The sequence below is a fragment of the Molothrus ater genome, chromosome 3, assembly GCF_012460135.2.
Source record: "Molothrus ater isolate BHLD 08-10-18 breed brown headed cowbird chromosome 3, BPBGC_Mater_1.1, whole genome shotgun sequence".
Taxonomy (NCBI): Eukaryota; Metazoa; Chordata; class Aves; order Passeriformes; family Icteridae; genus Molothrus; species Molothrus ater.
The window spans coordinates 20385377-20399952 of record NC_050480.2 but is presented as its reverse complement, the minus strand read 5'-3'; the positions used below and the strand labels follow the sequence as shown (position 1 = coordinate 20399952).

At 42.1% G+C, this 14576-nt stretch overlaps 1 protein-coding gene across 10 annotated transcripts in view; it reads right to left on the bottom strand.

The window, feature by feature from the left end:
* The window catches only part of ESRRG (estrogen related receptor gamma), a 392065-nt gene that overhangs the window by 153919 nt on the left and 223570 nt on the right, over nt 1-14576 (bottom strand). The window contains exon 1 of one of the 10 annotated variants that reach the window (XM_054514138.1): nt 5305-5375. The exons of the other annotated variants lie outside the window; for them this stretch is intronic. Within the exon in view, the coding sequence (XP_054370113.1) occupies nt 5305-5360 (56 nt within the window). The 5' untranslated portion in view covers nt 5361-5375. Of the gene's footprint in view, nt 1-5304; nt 5376-14576 lie in introns of those variants that run through there. 10 annotated transcript variants of the gene reach the window in all.

The following is a 14576-nucleotide window of genomic DNA, read 5'->3' as shown; positions in this document are numbered from 1 at the left end:
TAGGACTTCCGGAGAGGACTAAGGAGCATTAAAACCGCATATGTATTTTATATTTTTGTCTGAGGACATCATGGTGTATATCAACAACCACATGCAGGAGGCTTACCTCCCTAAAAATAATTATACTCTTTAGATGTAAATATAACTATGTGTCCAAGGACATATTTAGCTGAAAAAATAAATCTGTTTGACGGCCAAAACTTTCAGAAATGTGAATAAATATTAGATTTCTCATTTACTCGTAAGAGAAAAATTCTATACAAACATACAGCATCTTTTAAAAGCAAATCTGTGAGTACAATACAAAACCTGCTAGATTACATGGAGAACCTACTACAAAATGAGGTGTAAATACTTTACATTGCTGGCCAGCTCTTTTCTCATGGATAAGAAAAAACCCACATAAAACCACATAAAGGCAGCTGCTTTTTGACAAGCAACTGCACAGAGGGAAGTTATATAGCTCTGCATATATATATATATATACTTACTGTGTATATGTCTGTGGCTAACACACAACAATAGATGTACATTGCCAAAACTGCATAAGGAATACGCTATACACCTGGAACACACACAGAGGCATGGATATAAACGTGTTTGAACACAAAACTTGCTGTGCACAGGCAGAAGATTTCACACAAAATGCAAATATACAAAACAAAACCACATACGTACATGCTGCTACAGACAGGGCTGTGCACGTATGAGTCCCTAAGTCGAGCCTAAAAGACGATACACGAAATGTAAAAGAACGGGTAATAAGTGGAGTGTCAAGCTGCAGCGACTGCTGGTGTCATCCCTGCACTATCAAACATACATATGAGTATGATTGGAGACAGAGAGGCTAAATATTTCACTGTCAGAGCATGTCGAGAAATGCAATTCATTTCTCTCTCATGTGCTTTAGGACAATGACAATTTAATACAAGGCCAGTGGATGTAAAAGAGATAAAAACTGAACAAACTGGCCCAGCATAATCACAGATTTCCTCTAGAGAGCTCGGTAGCATGAGGCTTATATGCACTTGTAACAGATCAACATTTTATTATTTCTTCCCTCCATGAATTTGCTGTGAAAAAGAATTCATAGCAAAGCTTATTTTATAGACAGAGGCTACTTCAGGCTTCAATAGGAGCAAGAATTTATTTCATATTTTTTTCCTACTTCTCTTATACATTTTACTTATTCTAAGCAAAAAAGTAATTATTTTATATACTTCCTTGAAAGGTTAAATAAGCATTTTTTTAATTTCTACGTATACTTCCACAGAGGTGCAAGCAACCTCCGTGCAGGCCCAGGGTCAGTCCTTCAAAAACAGTTCTGTAAAACGAATAATCTTGTCACTTATTCATGAATATATTATACTTTTATACCACAATTTTTTTATCATAACTTTGTAACATACAGAAATAGCAGCATAGCATGTGGACTGACATATCTGTGAGAATAGACATATCATACTTTTTAGCTACTCTAAGCAAAGTGGGCTTCAAGTATTGTTAAATATTATCATAGACAAGTTACCTTCTCTATTTGATGAATAGCACCATGTATTTGAAATTAATTGCAAAAGTAGAGTTGGCTAATGAGGTGGCCCTTATCTTTTCTCAGCAGTGCAAGCCCAAGTATTTTTCTGCTGGCTCAATATTTTTAAATGCCCAAAGTGCTATTAACTAAGTTGAAATCTGATTAAAATATGAACATTAAAATATTCACAACAGCTAATGCAGCTACACAAAAAAAAGGACTAAGAAAATTCTTATCTCTTTTCTTATCATTAAGCATGTGTTTTGAAAAATAATAATTAAATAAATTGTTCCCTACAGATTCTCACACTTGTTTTGCTTCCCATTAGCATCTCTGAAAACAGTTTGTTAAGACAATAGTTATTCTTTATTATGGAACCATGGGGATGATGCCCTTCTACCTGCCTCAGTTTAAAAAGAAATTTGTAGGAAATGTTAAAGCTTAAGGTCTGGCAGAAAAAGGACAGCGATTCTTAGGAAAAAACAGGGGAAAAAAGTATGGAAAAAATGATCAGCCATTCGAGAGAATTAATGGATATCCACAAGGGCTTTGCTAATAACATGGGTTAATTACCGCTGCAACGCACCAGGCTCAGTAAATAAAAGAGCACAACCATAAACACATTAAAATGAGCACCCATCACTGAAAGAGGGGTAAGCCCCAGTAAAGGAAAATCTGCCAGGTAGGCATTTCAGCACAAACCCTTTATACTTCCTGCAGGATTCAAAAACTTGCCAGCAGTGTAGCAGAACCAAAAAAGCAAAGCCCTATGACCGGAAACCGGTAAGGAAGAAGGGACCAAGGCCTGCCTGCTGCCCAAGGGGTGAGCCCTGGGAGAGCCCAGGCAGGGGCTCAGTGCCACCCCACACAAGGGGCACCCACCAGAACACCAGCCTGGGGCTTTATTTCTCAGGAACAACTGGACCAAGCTATCGAATAAGACAAACGGGCGAGGTTAAAGACCTTCAGAGCCTGGAGAAACTGTAGAGCGGAATCAAGTGCTGCTTCCCACATCACAAAGAAGCATTCTTCAGTCTGCCCCTTTCCTGCCTTTACGAATGAAAGACACTTCTAAAAAAATTCTTCAGCAATTTGAGGCTATGCCAAAATATTTTAAAGAGTGAAATTGACAAAAACTCTTTTATGTTTAGCACATAATCACCTAGTGCACATGCAAACACACGAATATATGTACATGTAAGTAACACACACACTCACATTCATCCATACACAAACACAACCCGGCCAGACTCACAGGGTGACTCCACAGATCATTCCCACATTGCAACATGAAAATGGTTAGAAAAATATAAAATATGTACACCAGCCATCACTGCACTGAAGTACTCACATGCTGTGACACCTACGTCCACTTTTTAAATGTTACAGGCCTTCTATGCAACCTTTATTTCTTGTCATCAGAGTATTGTATCCGTTCTGTTGTAAAATGAAAATCTATGCACGGGAACAGATGAATTTGTTTCACATATAAACATTATTGCACACTTTTAAATGGAGAAACTGGGAAAGCAGCTACATGCTCAAATGAATGAAACACAGTGAGCCACAAAACATACGCAGCGCACAGAAGCTTTCTGGAGTTACAAATTTCCTCAATTTTCTATGTTTGGCATTCAGAGGCCGTGTTTAAATTTACCAAACTACTTCTGTTCTCTCCCCTTCCTACCCCCCCTGCTTTTTTTGAGTGTTTCAATTGCCTTTCCTTCTTCCAACAGCTGTGACAACTGTTAAAACAGTCGGTAAAATTAAGTCCGCTCTATAATCCTTTAGTCAATGTTACATTTTAATCAGAGGTTGAAGGAGATTTCCCGTTATGAACGCAGTGATTCATTTAAAATTATTAAACTGACACATACGTCAAAATGAGCAGATATATTTATTGCATCTGTTAGCTTATTAACTATTAGTAATTATTAGTGCTATTGTTATTGCTGAAAGAGCAAAAAGCTAAGACTGCAGCTGGCTTTAAGTTATTGCATTCTTTAACAAGCTCTGCCTTAAAATCAAAGCATACCTAGTGATGGTCAGACAGATATCTGCGCACTCCCAAAATGTTCGGACAATTTCTAGCTCGAATCCTCTCTACCCTCATCCATAAGAACTGCAGAAACTCCTACATGTATGTCCTTATGCTTACATGTGCACATGCATGTTACAGTATGTAGTTAAATCCCAGTTATTACAGATATTAATAACATGCAAAACTCTGGTGTTTATTAATTGAGATGGAGAAGCAGATATGTTTCTGAATGTTAATTCTTTCTCTGTGTCCACTCAATCCCACATACCTCCAGCCCTGCACTCAGACAATATATTAAGAGTGTTTTGAGATGACTTTTGATTGAGTCAGAGGAAGAAAAAAATTAGTTTGAATCTTGCACCGCAGCCAAAAAGACATGTGCCCCGATTTCATTTAAATGCATCTACTCTAAGAGGCTTATCTAAACTAATCATTCAAATTAGCTGTAAGAAGGTAAATTCAAGAAAGCTGCTTTGGGGGGGTGGGGGCCTTGAAACATCCACCAAAAAAAAAAAAACCAAAAACCCACAAAAAAAAATAACCCACAACCATAAAATACTCAACTTATCATCTTTTTATCTATTTTATGAAAAACTTGTAACTGTTAGTAAAAGCTGTGGAAACTGCATTCTTACATTACGAAGCTATCTTACACTATATACATACAGTGCGCTGACCTGTAAGGCATAGCTGAAAGGGCACCCTACCGTCTGTTTATTTGCTTTTCTTTACCCCCAAAACACTACAGTGGGTTTTCCCCGCGTCCCCTTCCCAAACTGCATTCCTGCGAGCCAGGCTATTTGTTACTTCCCATCTTATTTCCCTAACATGCGATCACGGCAATTCACTTTTCATGCCTGGCTTAATTACCACCAGCCATGCAGTGTGCAGGCAGTAAGGACAGCTAGTGGGCATCCACCTATAGTACACTGTCACCTCCGGAGCAGCCTCTCCGCGGCCGCGGCGGGGGCGATGCTGGCTGCCGGCCGGGGCTTCTCCTCGGCGCTCCCGTCTGTCACTGCCGGCCTAACACCGGGGCAGAGACGTAAGTGGCTCGACAAGAAGAAAAATGAACCGGTGACAGCTCCCGTGATATACTAATATTTAATCCCGGCTGCGGGCTGAAATCAAGTTCAGGAGCCGCTCCTCAGCCCCAGACCGCCCGGTTCTGTTTGGGCGCCAGGCTTTCCGCCGGAGTCACTCCGCCAGGTATCTGAGAAGTGCCAGCCAAGAACTGCGGCTCCTCAAAAAGTGTGTTCGGCCGCCTTTGTAGGGAGCAGCAGCCGCGGGGAGGGACACGCCGTGCGGCGCGGACCCCGCCAAGTGCCCCACGCCGCCTCCCCGGCCGCTGCCGCCGCGGGTACGGAGCGGCGCCCCCCGGCAGGGCGCTCGCACCGCACCGGACCGGCGGCCGCCACTGCTCCGGGCACCGCGCCGGCGGCCGCTCCCGGCCGGCGCCCTCCCGCCCGCCGCCGCCTCTCCGCCGGCGCACCTGTCAGACGGCGAGCGCCGGGGCGGCCGCGGGGCCGGGCGCTCGCCCGCCGCCAGCGCCTCTCCCGCCGGGCGCATCCCGCCCGGCCCCCCCCACGGCGCGCAGCGGCCGCGCAGTGCCCCGGGCCGGCTCCCGCCCGCGGCCGCGGCGCAGCGTTACCTGCAGCGGCGTCTTAGGCGCCTGTCATGTTTGGGGCAGGCGGCGTGCGGCGGTGGGGTGGGGGCGGGGAGCGGTACCTACTCTTCCTCGTAGTGCAGGGAGAGCGGCTCCGGCAGGCAAAGTTCTACCGAATCCATGTGCGCCCGGCGACCATCCTCCGTGCGCCCCCGCGGTGAAAGCAAAGTTTCCGTGGCCGAGCGCCGCGCACTTGGCACGGGCGCGCTCCGGGCGCGGCGGCGGCGGCGGGCGGGGACCAAAAGCTCGCCCGCGCGCCTAATCAAGGACTTAAAGCCCCGCGCGGAGCTCATGAATATGCAGCAGGGCTGTACATATGCATCCCCCCGGCCCGGGGGGACGGCCGATTGGTGGGGCCGCGGCCAATCAGGCGCCAGGGGCGCCGGGGCGGCCCGGCGCGCGGGGCGCGCGGCAGGTAGAGGGTGGGGACGGGGGAGCGGCCTGAGGCGGCGGCGGCGGCCGGGGCAGAGCCCGCGGACGTGCCCGCGCCGCCGGACCGACCGAGGCTGCCCGCTCCGCTTCCCGCCTTCCCTTCCTGCCCGGCCCCAACTTCGGCAGGTACCTTGGCAGGCTCCCGGTTAAGGATCGCGCGCAAAGGTAGAGGATGAAGTTTGCGCCGCCGCCGCTGCCGGCCGTGGCGTTTGGCTGTGGCGGCAGCCGGGCTCGGCTCCCGGCGCGCTCTCCCGAACGCCGCTTCCCTAACCTTTGGAACTGCTCGGCGCCGGGGAAAAACAAATAATTATAACGCCAAGCGCGGCCTGCCGAAGCCTCTGGGTAACTCAACTTTTCATTGTCGTGCGAGTTGCTTTTCGGGGGGAAAGGGGAGGGGGAGCGGGCTGGAATTTGACTATGTATATGTGATATTATACATAAAAACTTCTAAAAATTCCACAACTATCTAATATAGAGATATATAATTTCCTATTTAAAAATTAAAAGTTTCCTTTTCTATTTAGTTGAAAAAAAATACCTTCCTAACAAAACGAGCACAAATCCAGTCCTTAGCATTATGGATGCAACTGGGAGCGAATACAGGTACGCGTGTTCCTAAACAACAGGGGGGCGTGTGTTTATTTAAATATAAATGTATAAAGCATCTGCCCCTATACGAGTATTTATATGTTTAGATGTGTATATTTAGAAATGAAAAAGAAAAGATCCAGAACTGATCAATTTCCTCTGTTAGTGTGCAGGGATTAGAGTGGACCAACTCAGCCTGCCTCATTTTAATGAGATAAGGGCTGCCCTGGAGCAGCTCTGCAGTAGTAAATCTGGGAGGGTCCCTAGACCTCTGTAGTGTTTGAGGGCTTGGGTTTTTTGTAAAGTAAGTTTTGCTGAACTAAAGGGGCGATAAACACATATCCCTGTAGGCATGCCTGCATAAACATCACCAAGCCCGGTTCCAGCAAAATACTGCTTATAGCCAGCTTAGAGTTGTTCTCTGGCATATGAAAGATTCCTGATTAAACTTGTTCCAACACAAAAGAATGTACTCAGATTTAGGGACATTAGAGACACTGTTTGCCCTGAAACACATGCACATATCCTGTTTTGAAAGTATCAGTAATGAATATGAGATGAATTTTTTTTGTCAAAAGCTCCCACCTTTACTTAATATTACAACTGAGGCACCATACATATTTTCCAGGTTCAAAGTGTTTCTGTCCCTACTAATGAAAACAGATGCAGGCTGTTTCTGTTCAGAAAAAAGCCAAACCGACACTGGAAAGACAATAATTTCTTAGAATGCAGCTACCCTCGTGCAAAATCTTTTGTGACTGGAGCCCTAACATGATGCAAATGGCAGTCTTTTAGATCAAAACAAATCAGTGTGAACCCTCAGAATGCAGTAATACTATTCACAGAAATGCCCTCTCCAGATCTCTCTCACAGCATTTTACAAAAATATATACAGCAACAGAACCAAATCCCAACATATGTAGGTTCAATAGACATGCTTGTGTATGTTTACAGCAAAGAGATTCCAGCATTCCATATTTTACCTTATGTAAAGACTGGGCCTGCTTCCTACAAACCTGGTATAAATACTTGCAATTTTAGGAATCATAACTCAGACAGCAAAACTACAGCTCAAACTACTGTATAAAAGCAGGTAGTAAAAGCTTAATTACCAGTAGCATTATGCTGTCTATATTGTTAAATGTGAACTCTGTAATTAAGATGTAAATTTGCTTGTGAGCAGTGAATTAAAAAGCTCTGAAATGTAGAGTAAAATTTAAGTACTCTGTAGAAACATCAGGGACAAAAAAAAAATCAATTTTTACCAAATTTTAAAACAGGAGGCATTAAGTGTTACTCTGTAAGAATATCCTCTTTAAGTAACAATTTGATAATGTAGATTTTGGAATCAAATCAGAACTGGAATAGGATGTCTTTATGTATAGTTATCTGTATGACTATATAAACTCAAAATGCAGTTCCTACAAACTGATTTACATGTGCACATGGGCAAAACATACAAATACAAATATATTGTTTGTACCAAGTATCTCAGTGTATAGATATATAAGTATATAAGAGTATGTCTGTTTATAGATTTATACCCAAAATATCTATTTTGTCAGTATTTTTTATTCCAAAATGCTTTTAAATCTTTGCATGTACATGTCTTTTTCTTATATAAATATCAGCCATAAATTATTCCCTGTACATGTGTGATTTGATATGGTCACTTTTCTGTATTACATTCATTGGAATACACCCTCCTGAAAATCTGACAGCTAATCCATTCTGAAACTTACGGAAGCACAGGTTAGCTTCATTCCTACTTTTGTTCATTATCTCCCAAGATTTTATATTCAGGGGCTGAAACACGATGGTCTCTCCTTCTGTCATGGTCTGTCTTCCTGTAAGCCCTTGTTTTCACATTCCCATAGTTTCCACTACCTTGTGAGCTTGCTGTCCCCCACCCTCCTCTACTTCCCCAAATAACGCAGTTTTCCTCTCCCCCTGTGAGCCGTCACCAGTTTTCTATCAAGCATCTTTCATCCAAGCAAGCAGCTCTCTGCCCTGCCAGTGCTGCCTCTTGGAGAACCAGAAAGACTGTGCTGTACTTTGCATGTTGATAAACAAAGCAGTTGGCTTCTTCCCCCAGGGACTGAAAGTGTCACCTCCACCAGACTGGGGCCTGGAATTCCAGCTACATTCTTGAACTTGGGTTTCACAGTTACAGATCAGTTTGGGGAGAGTGGGAAAAAAAAAAGATAACAAAGAGATTACTGCAGCAAATAAACTGGGGCTAACTGTAGCTTCATTTTAAGCTCTTCTGTAGAAATAAATAAAAGCAGTAGCCAGAAGTGGGGGGGGGGGATGGGGGGGAGGGGGGTGAGAAGGCAGTCCAGATACCAGTTTACTGTATTTTATCAGGGAATACACAATAAGAACATGCATGCAAACACATCTGCAATAACTTATCAAAATGTACAGTGCAAAATCTTACCACAAGGAGTCTATACAAAACAGTGGTAATGGAATCAAGAGAGGAGAAGGAAAAAATCGTCAGGAGTACCTGTACCAGCCAAGGGGCATTGCTGAGCAGCACCTACATTTCCATGTCTCTCTGTGCATCTAATTTTTCCTGTGTGCCAAACAGTACATCTTTAAGCATCTTCACATCTAAATACTACAGACATTTCAAGGCATCAGACGAGCCAGATTCTTAAAGCACACCCACCTCAAGGCCACTGAAGTGAGGTTCAGTGGCACTTCACAGAAACCTCACAGTGCACTGTGTCAAATGTGTATTTACCAAAAGGAGCAACAAGCTCAAGCCAGCAGGGAAGCTGCAAGAATATGAAAGTCTGGTAGCTGGCGAGGATTTATTTGGGAATAAGCATACTTTAGATAAAGATTTGCAATACACCATGGAGGCTTATTCCAAGTCCAGCTGGAAAATACCATATTGTTAAGAGTTTGAAATAAATACTGAAGTGTCAACAAATATGTGATCTTCTCTTTTTTCACAACCACTCCTTAAAGAAACACAACTCAGATGTGATCTCACTCAGTGCTACAGTGAGATTAATGTTAGTATTGACACTGACAACTGCTCTTTTGTGCTTCTCATTGGAAGGCACTCGATGCACCCCTGGATATGCTGCTAATGAATTAAAAAAACTAATGCCTCAAAAGTTCCAAATTCTGCTCACCTGTTTGTACATAGTTGGACAAATGCTATCAAGTTATTACTTGAAAGCCATCTGCCTCTTCAGTCTGTATTTAGCATTAATTACTCTTTGTTTTGATCTTAGGGGAAAAAGCTCACACAACACAATCTCTGATGCTCCTTAGAACTTTTCCACAGTGTGTTCACAAATATACGGAGCAAGGCTTTTAGCTTTAGTTGCTACATTCAGTCCCAGCACATAAAAAAAAGTCTTTGTGAAATAACAGCAATTGCCTTACCATGTTACTGAACTACATTCAATTTATCTGGTCTCAAATAAATACTCCATATTTTCTCCTTGTTTTATTTTCAAGGGCATGGGTATTGAAATGACTGCTTTCACTGGTACAGAATAGAATCTGTTCACACTGCTATAAATAAATATTCTCTTGACGAAACACCTTTTCCAAAGCCTCTGACAAAATGAAAGGAAAAAAAGAAAAAAAAAAGAAAAAAGAAAAAAAAAACACCAGAAGAAGGAAGCTACATGCACATTGCCTGTCACCCACCAAAAAAGGTCTCCTCCCTAAAGATAATTCAGGCACACACTTCAATATGGATATCTCACTATTACCCCAAGCTCTTTTTTTAGTGGAAGTTTCTTCAGAGAAACTGAAGTACATTACTGTCTCAGACAGCCAAGGATAAGATGACTGAGGGAATTCAGTTGCTCTGTTTAATTAATACAGGATTATTTCACTTTCATTTTGTGAAGCTAATAATATGACTGGTGGAATGTCAGTAAAAATTAAATCATAAACTAGTGCAGTACCAAAGGGAAAACTTACTTTAGTTATGGAGTATTCCCAGCAGAAATCTTGAAAATCTTATACATATTTACACTGATAAAATACCACATGTACTTCATGGGATACTGCAAGCTTTCTACAATCCTTGTGGCATGTTTTTACAGAGCAAGAGTTAACATTTTGAGATTATACATTAATAAATGAGTTGCAGTTGTATTGTTTCTTGAATGTTAAGCACCACATACTAAACGCAGGAACACGTTCAAGGTCATTGCCCTATTTTAGACCTTTTCAGCAGCTGTGATATTATGATAATCATACTTAAAATATTCCTATAGAAAGAGTAAATTAGCCCCTTTCACTAGAAGGATTATTATGATAAACAACAAATCTGAAAGAGAACAAATTCAGATTTCTCTTTTTGTTTGTTGCTTTCTGTTTTGTTTTGGTTTTCCCCCCCCCCCAGCAATGCAATAAATTGCTGTCTTTTACTGCGATGGCTTTTCTGTCCAGGAATTTAAAAAAGAAAAAGGCAAACCTAAAAACCCAACACTTTATTCTGCACTTATATTACCTTTTGGTGGTGGTTTTTGGTTTTTTTTTTTTGGAGGCCTCACCTATGTATAAGTGCCTTCTTTAAAATGCATTATGCTTTCTATTAGAATCAAAACATACCAGTTGACATCCCATTCTATCACCTATACTGCAGTGAAATGTAATATCCCACTAAACCAGAGGGAAAGAAGAAAACTTAGTATCAGCAGCTATTCCTAAGCAAGATTAGGGGTTTAGCTCCATCTAATTGAGGGATGAGACACGTCCCTCAATGGGTCTCTCTCCACTCCCCCACCTGCCCTCCTACCTGGCTGCAAGCTCAAAACGCTAAAAATAGAAGAAGAAGACAGAGCGTAAATATTTCCCCAGTGAAAACACCAATAATCTTTACTGAGCTGACATGAATTGCTTGTTACACTGCCCTAGGATATCATGGCTCGAAGCGAGCGCGTAGACACGCACAGAGCCACCAACCACCCTCAAAGGTTTTGTGCCATCTATTTGTGCATGTCCATGTCGCAGAGGCTCCTACGACATCTGACGTGGAGCCGGGACACCTGCGGTACAGAACGCTCCCTCCAGCCTGCCTGCCCCTACCCCCGGCACTCCCAGCCCCTCTTCCATCACTCTTCTGCCTTTTTCTCCCCCTGCTCCCCCCTCCACTCCCTTCGTTCTGGCATTTTTATTATTAATGTTATTGCTATTATTACTGTCCAAGCATAAGCTGATCCACAGGGGAGCCTGTGTAATTTAACCCCTCAAGCACTAAATTCCTTCACATGTGCCAAAGACACAGGTTTGTTGTTGCCTCCAGCAATATCCCAGGAAGACGAGTGATGGCGGTGTCATATCATCACACAGCGACTTAATCTATTGCGACACCCAGGGAACGGGTAACTGAAGAGATTTACAGAACATGCTCTCTGCCTGAATACAAAATGTTATCCCCTTTACCAACAAGCTCAAGTCACAAGAAACAAAGTGAAACAATTTTTGCCCTCTTATGGCTCATTGTTTCCATGACTGCTTTATCCAATCCTACCCCCCCATTACTTGTCCCACTGTACATCTTCTAGCTATACAACACTTTTTTTCAACATTTTTGTTCTCCATCCTTTGTTCTTCATGTGTTCTCTGATTAACAAACAGCTAGATCATGTTGAACTGCCAAGTAACATAAACCTTGGAAATCTTTTATCCATACACTAGACGAGTGGAACTATCACATCAGGGTTATCTCTACATGCTGTCTTTATGTTCTCTGACATCTAATGCATGCTTTTTAAAACAATGGATTAAAAGGGTTGCACTTTTTAAAGGTGCAAGGAATGCTAAATTAAGCACACATTAGCTACAATAAACACCAACCTCAGGAAAGCATCTATTTTAAGTACTGCAAATCACAAACCCCCAGTCTGTTTGTCAAATAGGGACTTTCAACATGGTTGTCCTGTTATCCATAACTGTTAAGGAACAATTCAATATAATAAAGCAGCCTATAATTGTTCTCTCCAAGATCGAGGTGAGATTCTCTCTCTTCTAACATTTCACTGACCTAGGAAGCAAGAATTTGGCACAGAATTAATACTGAAGACAAACGAGACTAGTGAAACGTCCTCAGCTCAGGATAACCTGATTGTGCTGGTGAAAAGAGCTTTCACCATGGGAAATTAACTGCTCTGAAACCACTGGTAACAAAGGCTGAGTTCAGATGCTCAAGAGTAAACAAATCCTTGCTCCCCATAAAGTAATAGCTACCCTTATCTCTAGACACCCAGATCTAAAATAGGTAGAGGCTTCCGTGAAGGCCACTGAACCCTGTCCTTTCCCTGTAGTAACAGAACACTGATTCTTGTTTCAGTATACATGCCTTTTTAAAAGCCTCTATCAGCTGAATGACTGAGCACTCAAAAATGTACACGTTGTCTAGAGGCATATATAGACTCCAGGTTACATGATTTCTTGAACACATACTTTTGGGCACAGGAAGACATTAAGAACTCCTTGTACTTCTCCCAGCCAATAAGATGAAGAGACTTAAAAGACAGGCTATCATGGATATACAGCTTCCAGATGGTAAACCTTCCTTCCTGGAACCTGTGTGGTTCCAGGAGTTGAAAGAAAAGTGGAATTCACCACCAATTGCTTTTTTCCCAGGCCCTTCAGCTCCAGCCCCCTGAAAGCCCAAGCCTGATGTGTCGGAGTGCACTGAGATGCTGTTGAGCACTGCTATATTCCTTTCCCCTTAGTGGTGGGCGGGAGGTTTAGAATGCCCACCGAGAAGATGGCAGCGCACACCAACACAAGTGCAGCATCCTGCTATCTCCAGTAGACTTGTACACTAACATTTAAGGGAGCATTAATGTCATTAACACAATACTGAAGAGTCACACTTTTAACAAAAATACCTGTGTTACATTACATTAATACAATGAAAACCTTTTTTTCTGGCTCTATTAGTATGTATGTTCAAATGACAGCATATAATCATAATGACATCCTCCTGCAGCTGAAGCCTTCTATTATCAACTCTATTTCTGTCCTATAGCAGCTTCACTTCTATTGACCAGACAGTTAGCCCTGTTCAATTATTCAATCTCAAATCAATAGATTTTAGCTCCACATATAATAGTTAAGGTGTAAACAATATGCACGTGCTCTTTCAGCTTTATTAATTTACTTGCAAATTTGAATTTATAGCTTATTTTTTAAGAAACATGCAAACTTCAGTTTTCATATTAGGCAGTTTATTCCTCCCACCAGCTCTGTCCCTGTTTCCAGAAATCAAGTTTAACTTGCCTATGACGTAAATGTCTTTCTTTCACAGATAAAAAAGGAAAAGTAAGAATGATAATTATTTGATCCTGATTATGCTGAATAAAGCAATAAAATAGCAGTATGACTTTTAAGCAGATCCAGTCAATATTTTGTTGCTAAAGCAGTCACTCAAGGTGTGAATTGATCCAGAAAATACAGCCTTTAGACTTGCTGCACTTCTGACACTTGTATCACAAACAATTTGGTTCAATTAATGCAGGTATGTGTCCGTGTGTGTGCCTATACCTAAACAAACCACATGGAAATGTATTATATTATGGGCTCTTGGTTACCTATGTATCTTCACACACAAAAAAGAGGTGGCAAGAAAGTAAACTGAACCAACACATGCATACAGAAGTGAGTGCCTCCATCCTTCATTCTAGTTAAAAGCCGCTTTATTAATTTTGTCCCTCCAAGCTTACAGAGCTTCCAGTTGACAGTCCGATTTTACTTTCTTTTCTCAAACAAATGCATGTTGACTTGAGGAGCACACAACCCCCACTCAATACGTTAGCACTGCAGAACAGATTCCTGATTACCTGCAATGCTTTAAGAGAGTATAACAGGTTCCTGATTACCTAATTCCTGAAAGTACATCCATTTTTGTGCATCTAGAAAACAGATCTAACACTAGTGCCATAATGCAGTATCTTTACTGACCAGATAACCCAGAATAATATGGTTACAATTTATCTGAGCTTGAGTTCAAACAACACTACCCAATGAAATACAGATATCCTGGGGAACACCCTTGCTGTTACCTGCCTTGAACCCTTCCAGGACTATGTCCAAAGCAGCTGCAGTTTATAAGCTGGAGGATAATGCCAGGGAGCTGTTACAGCAAGAAAATCTAAAGCAATTTCTGCATACAACCATTACAATGTGACTGTTAAGAGACAGATAAGAATTTCTCTATTATTGTCAAGGAGACAATAAGCTTAAAAATTTGGAAAGGCTTTAAAACACGAAATATCAAAAGGAAAAGTTACAACTCAGTCTTCCTACTGACCCGTTTACTCCAACTTCAG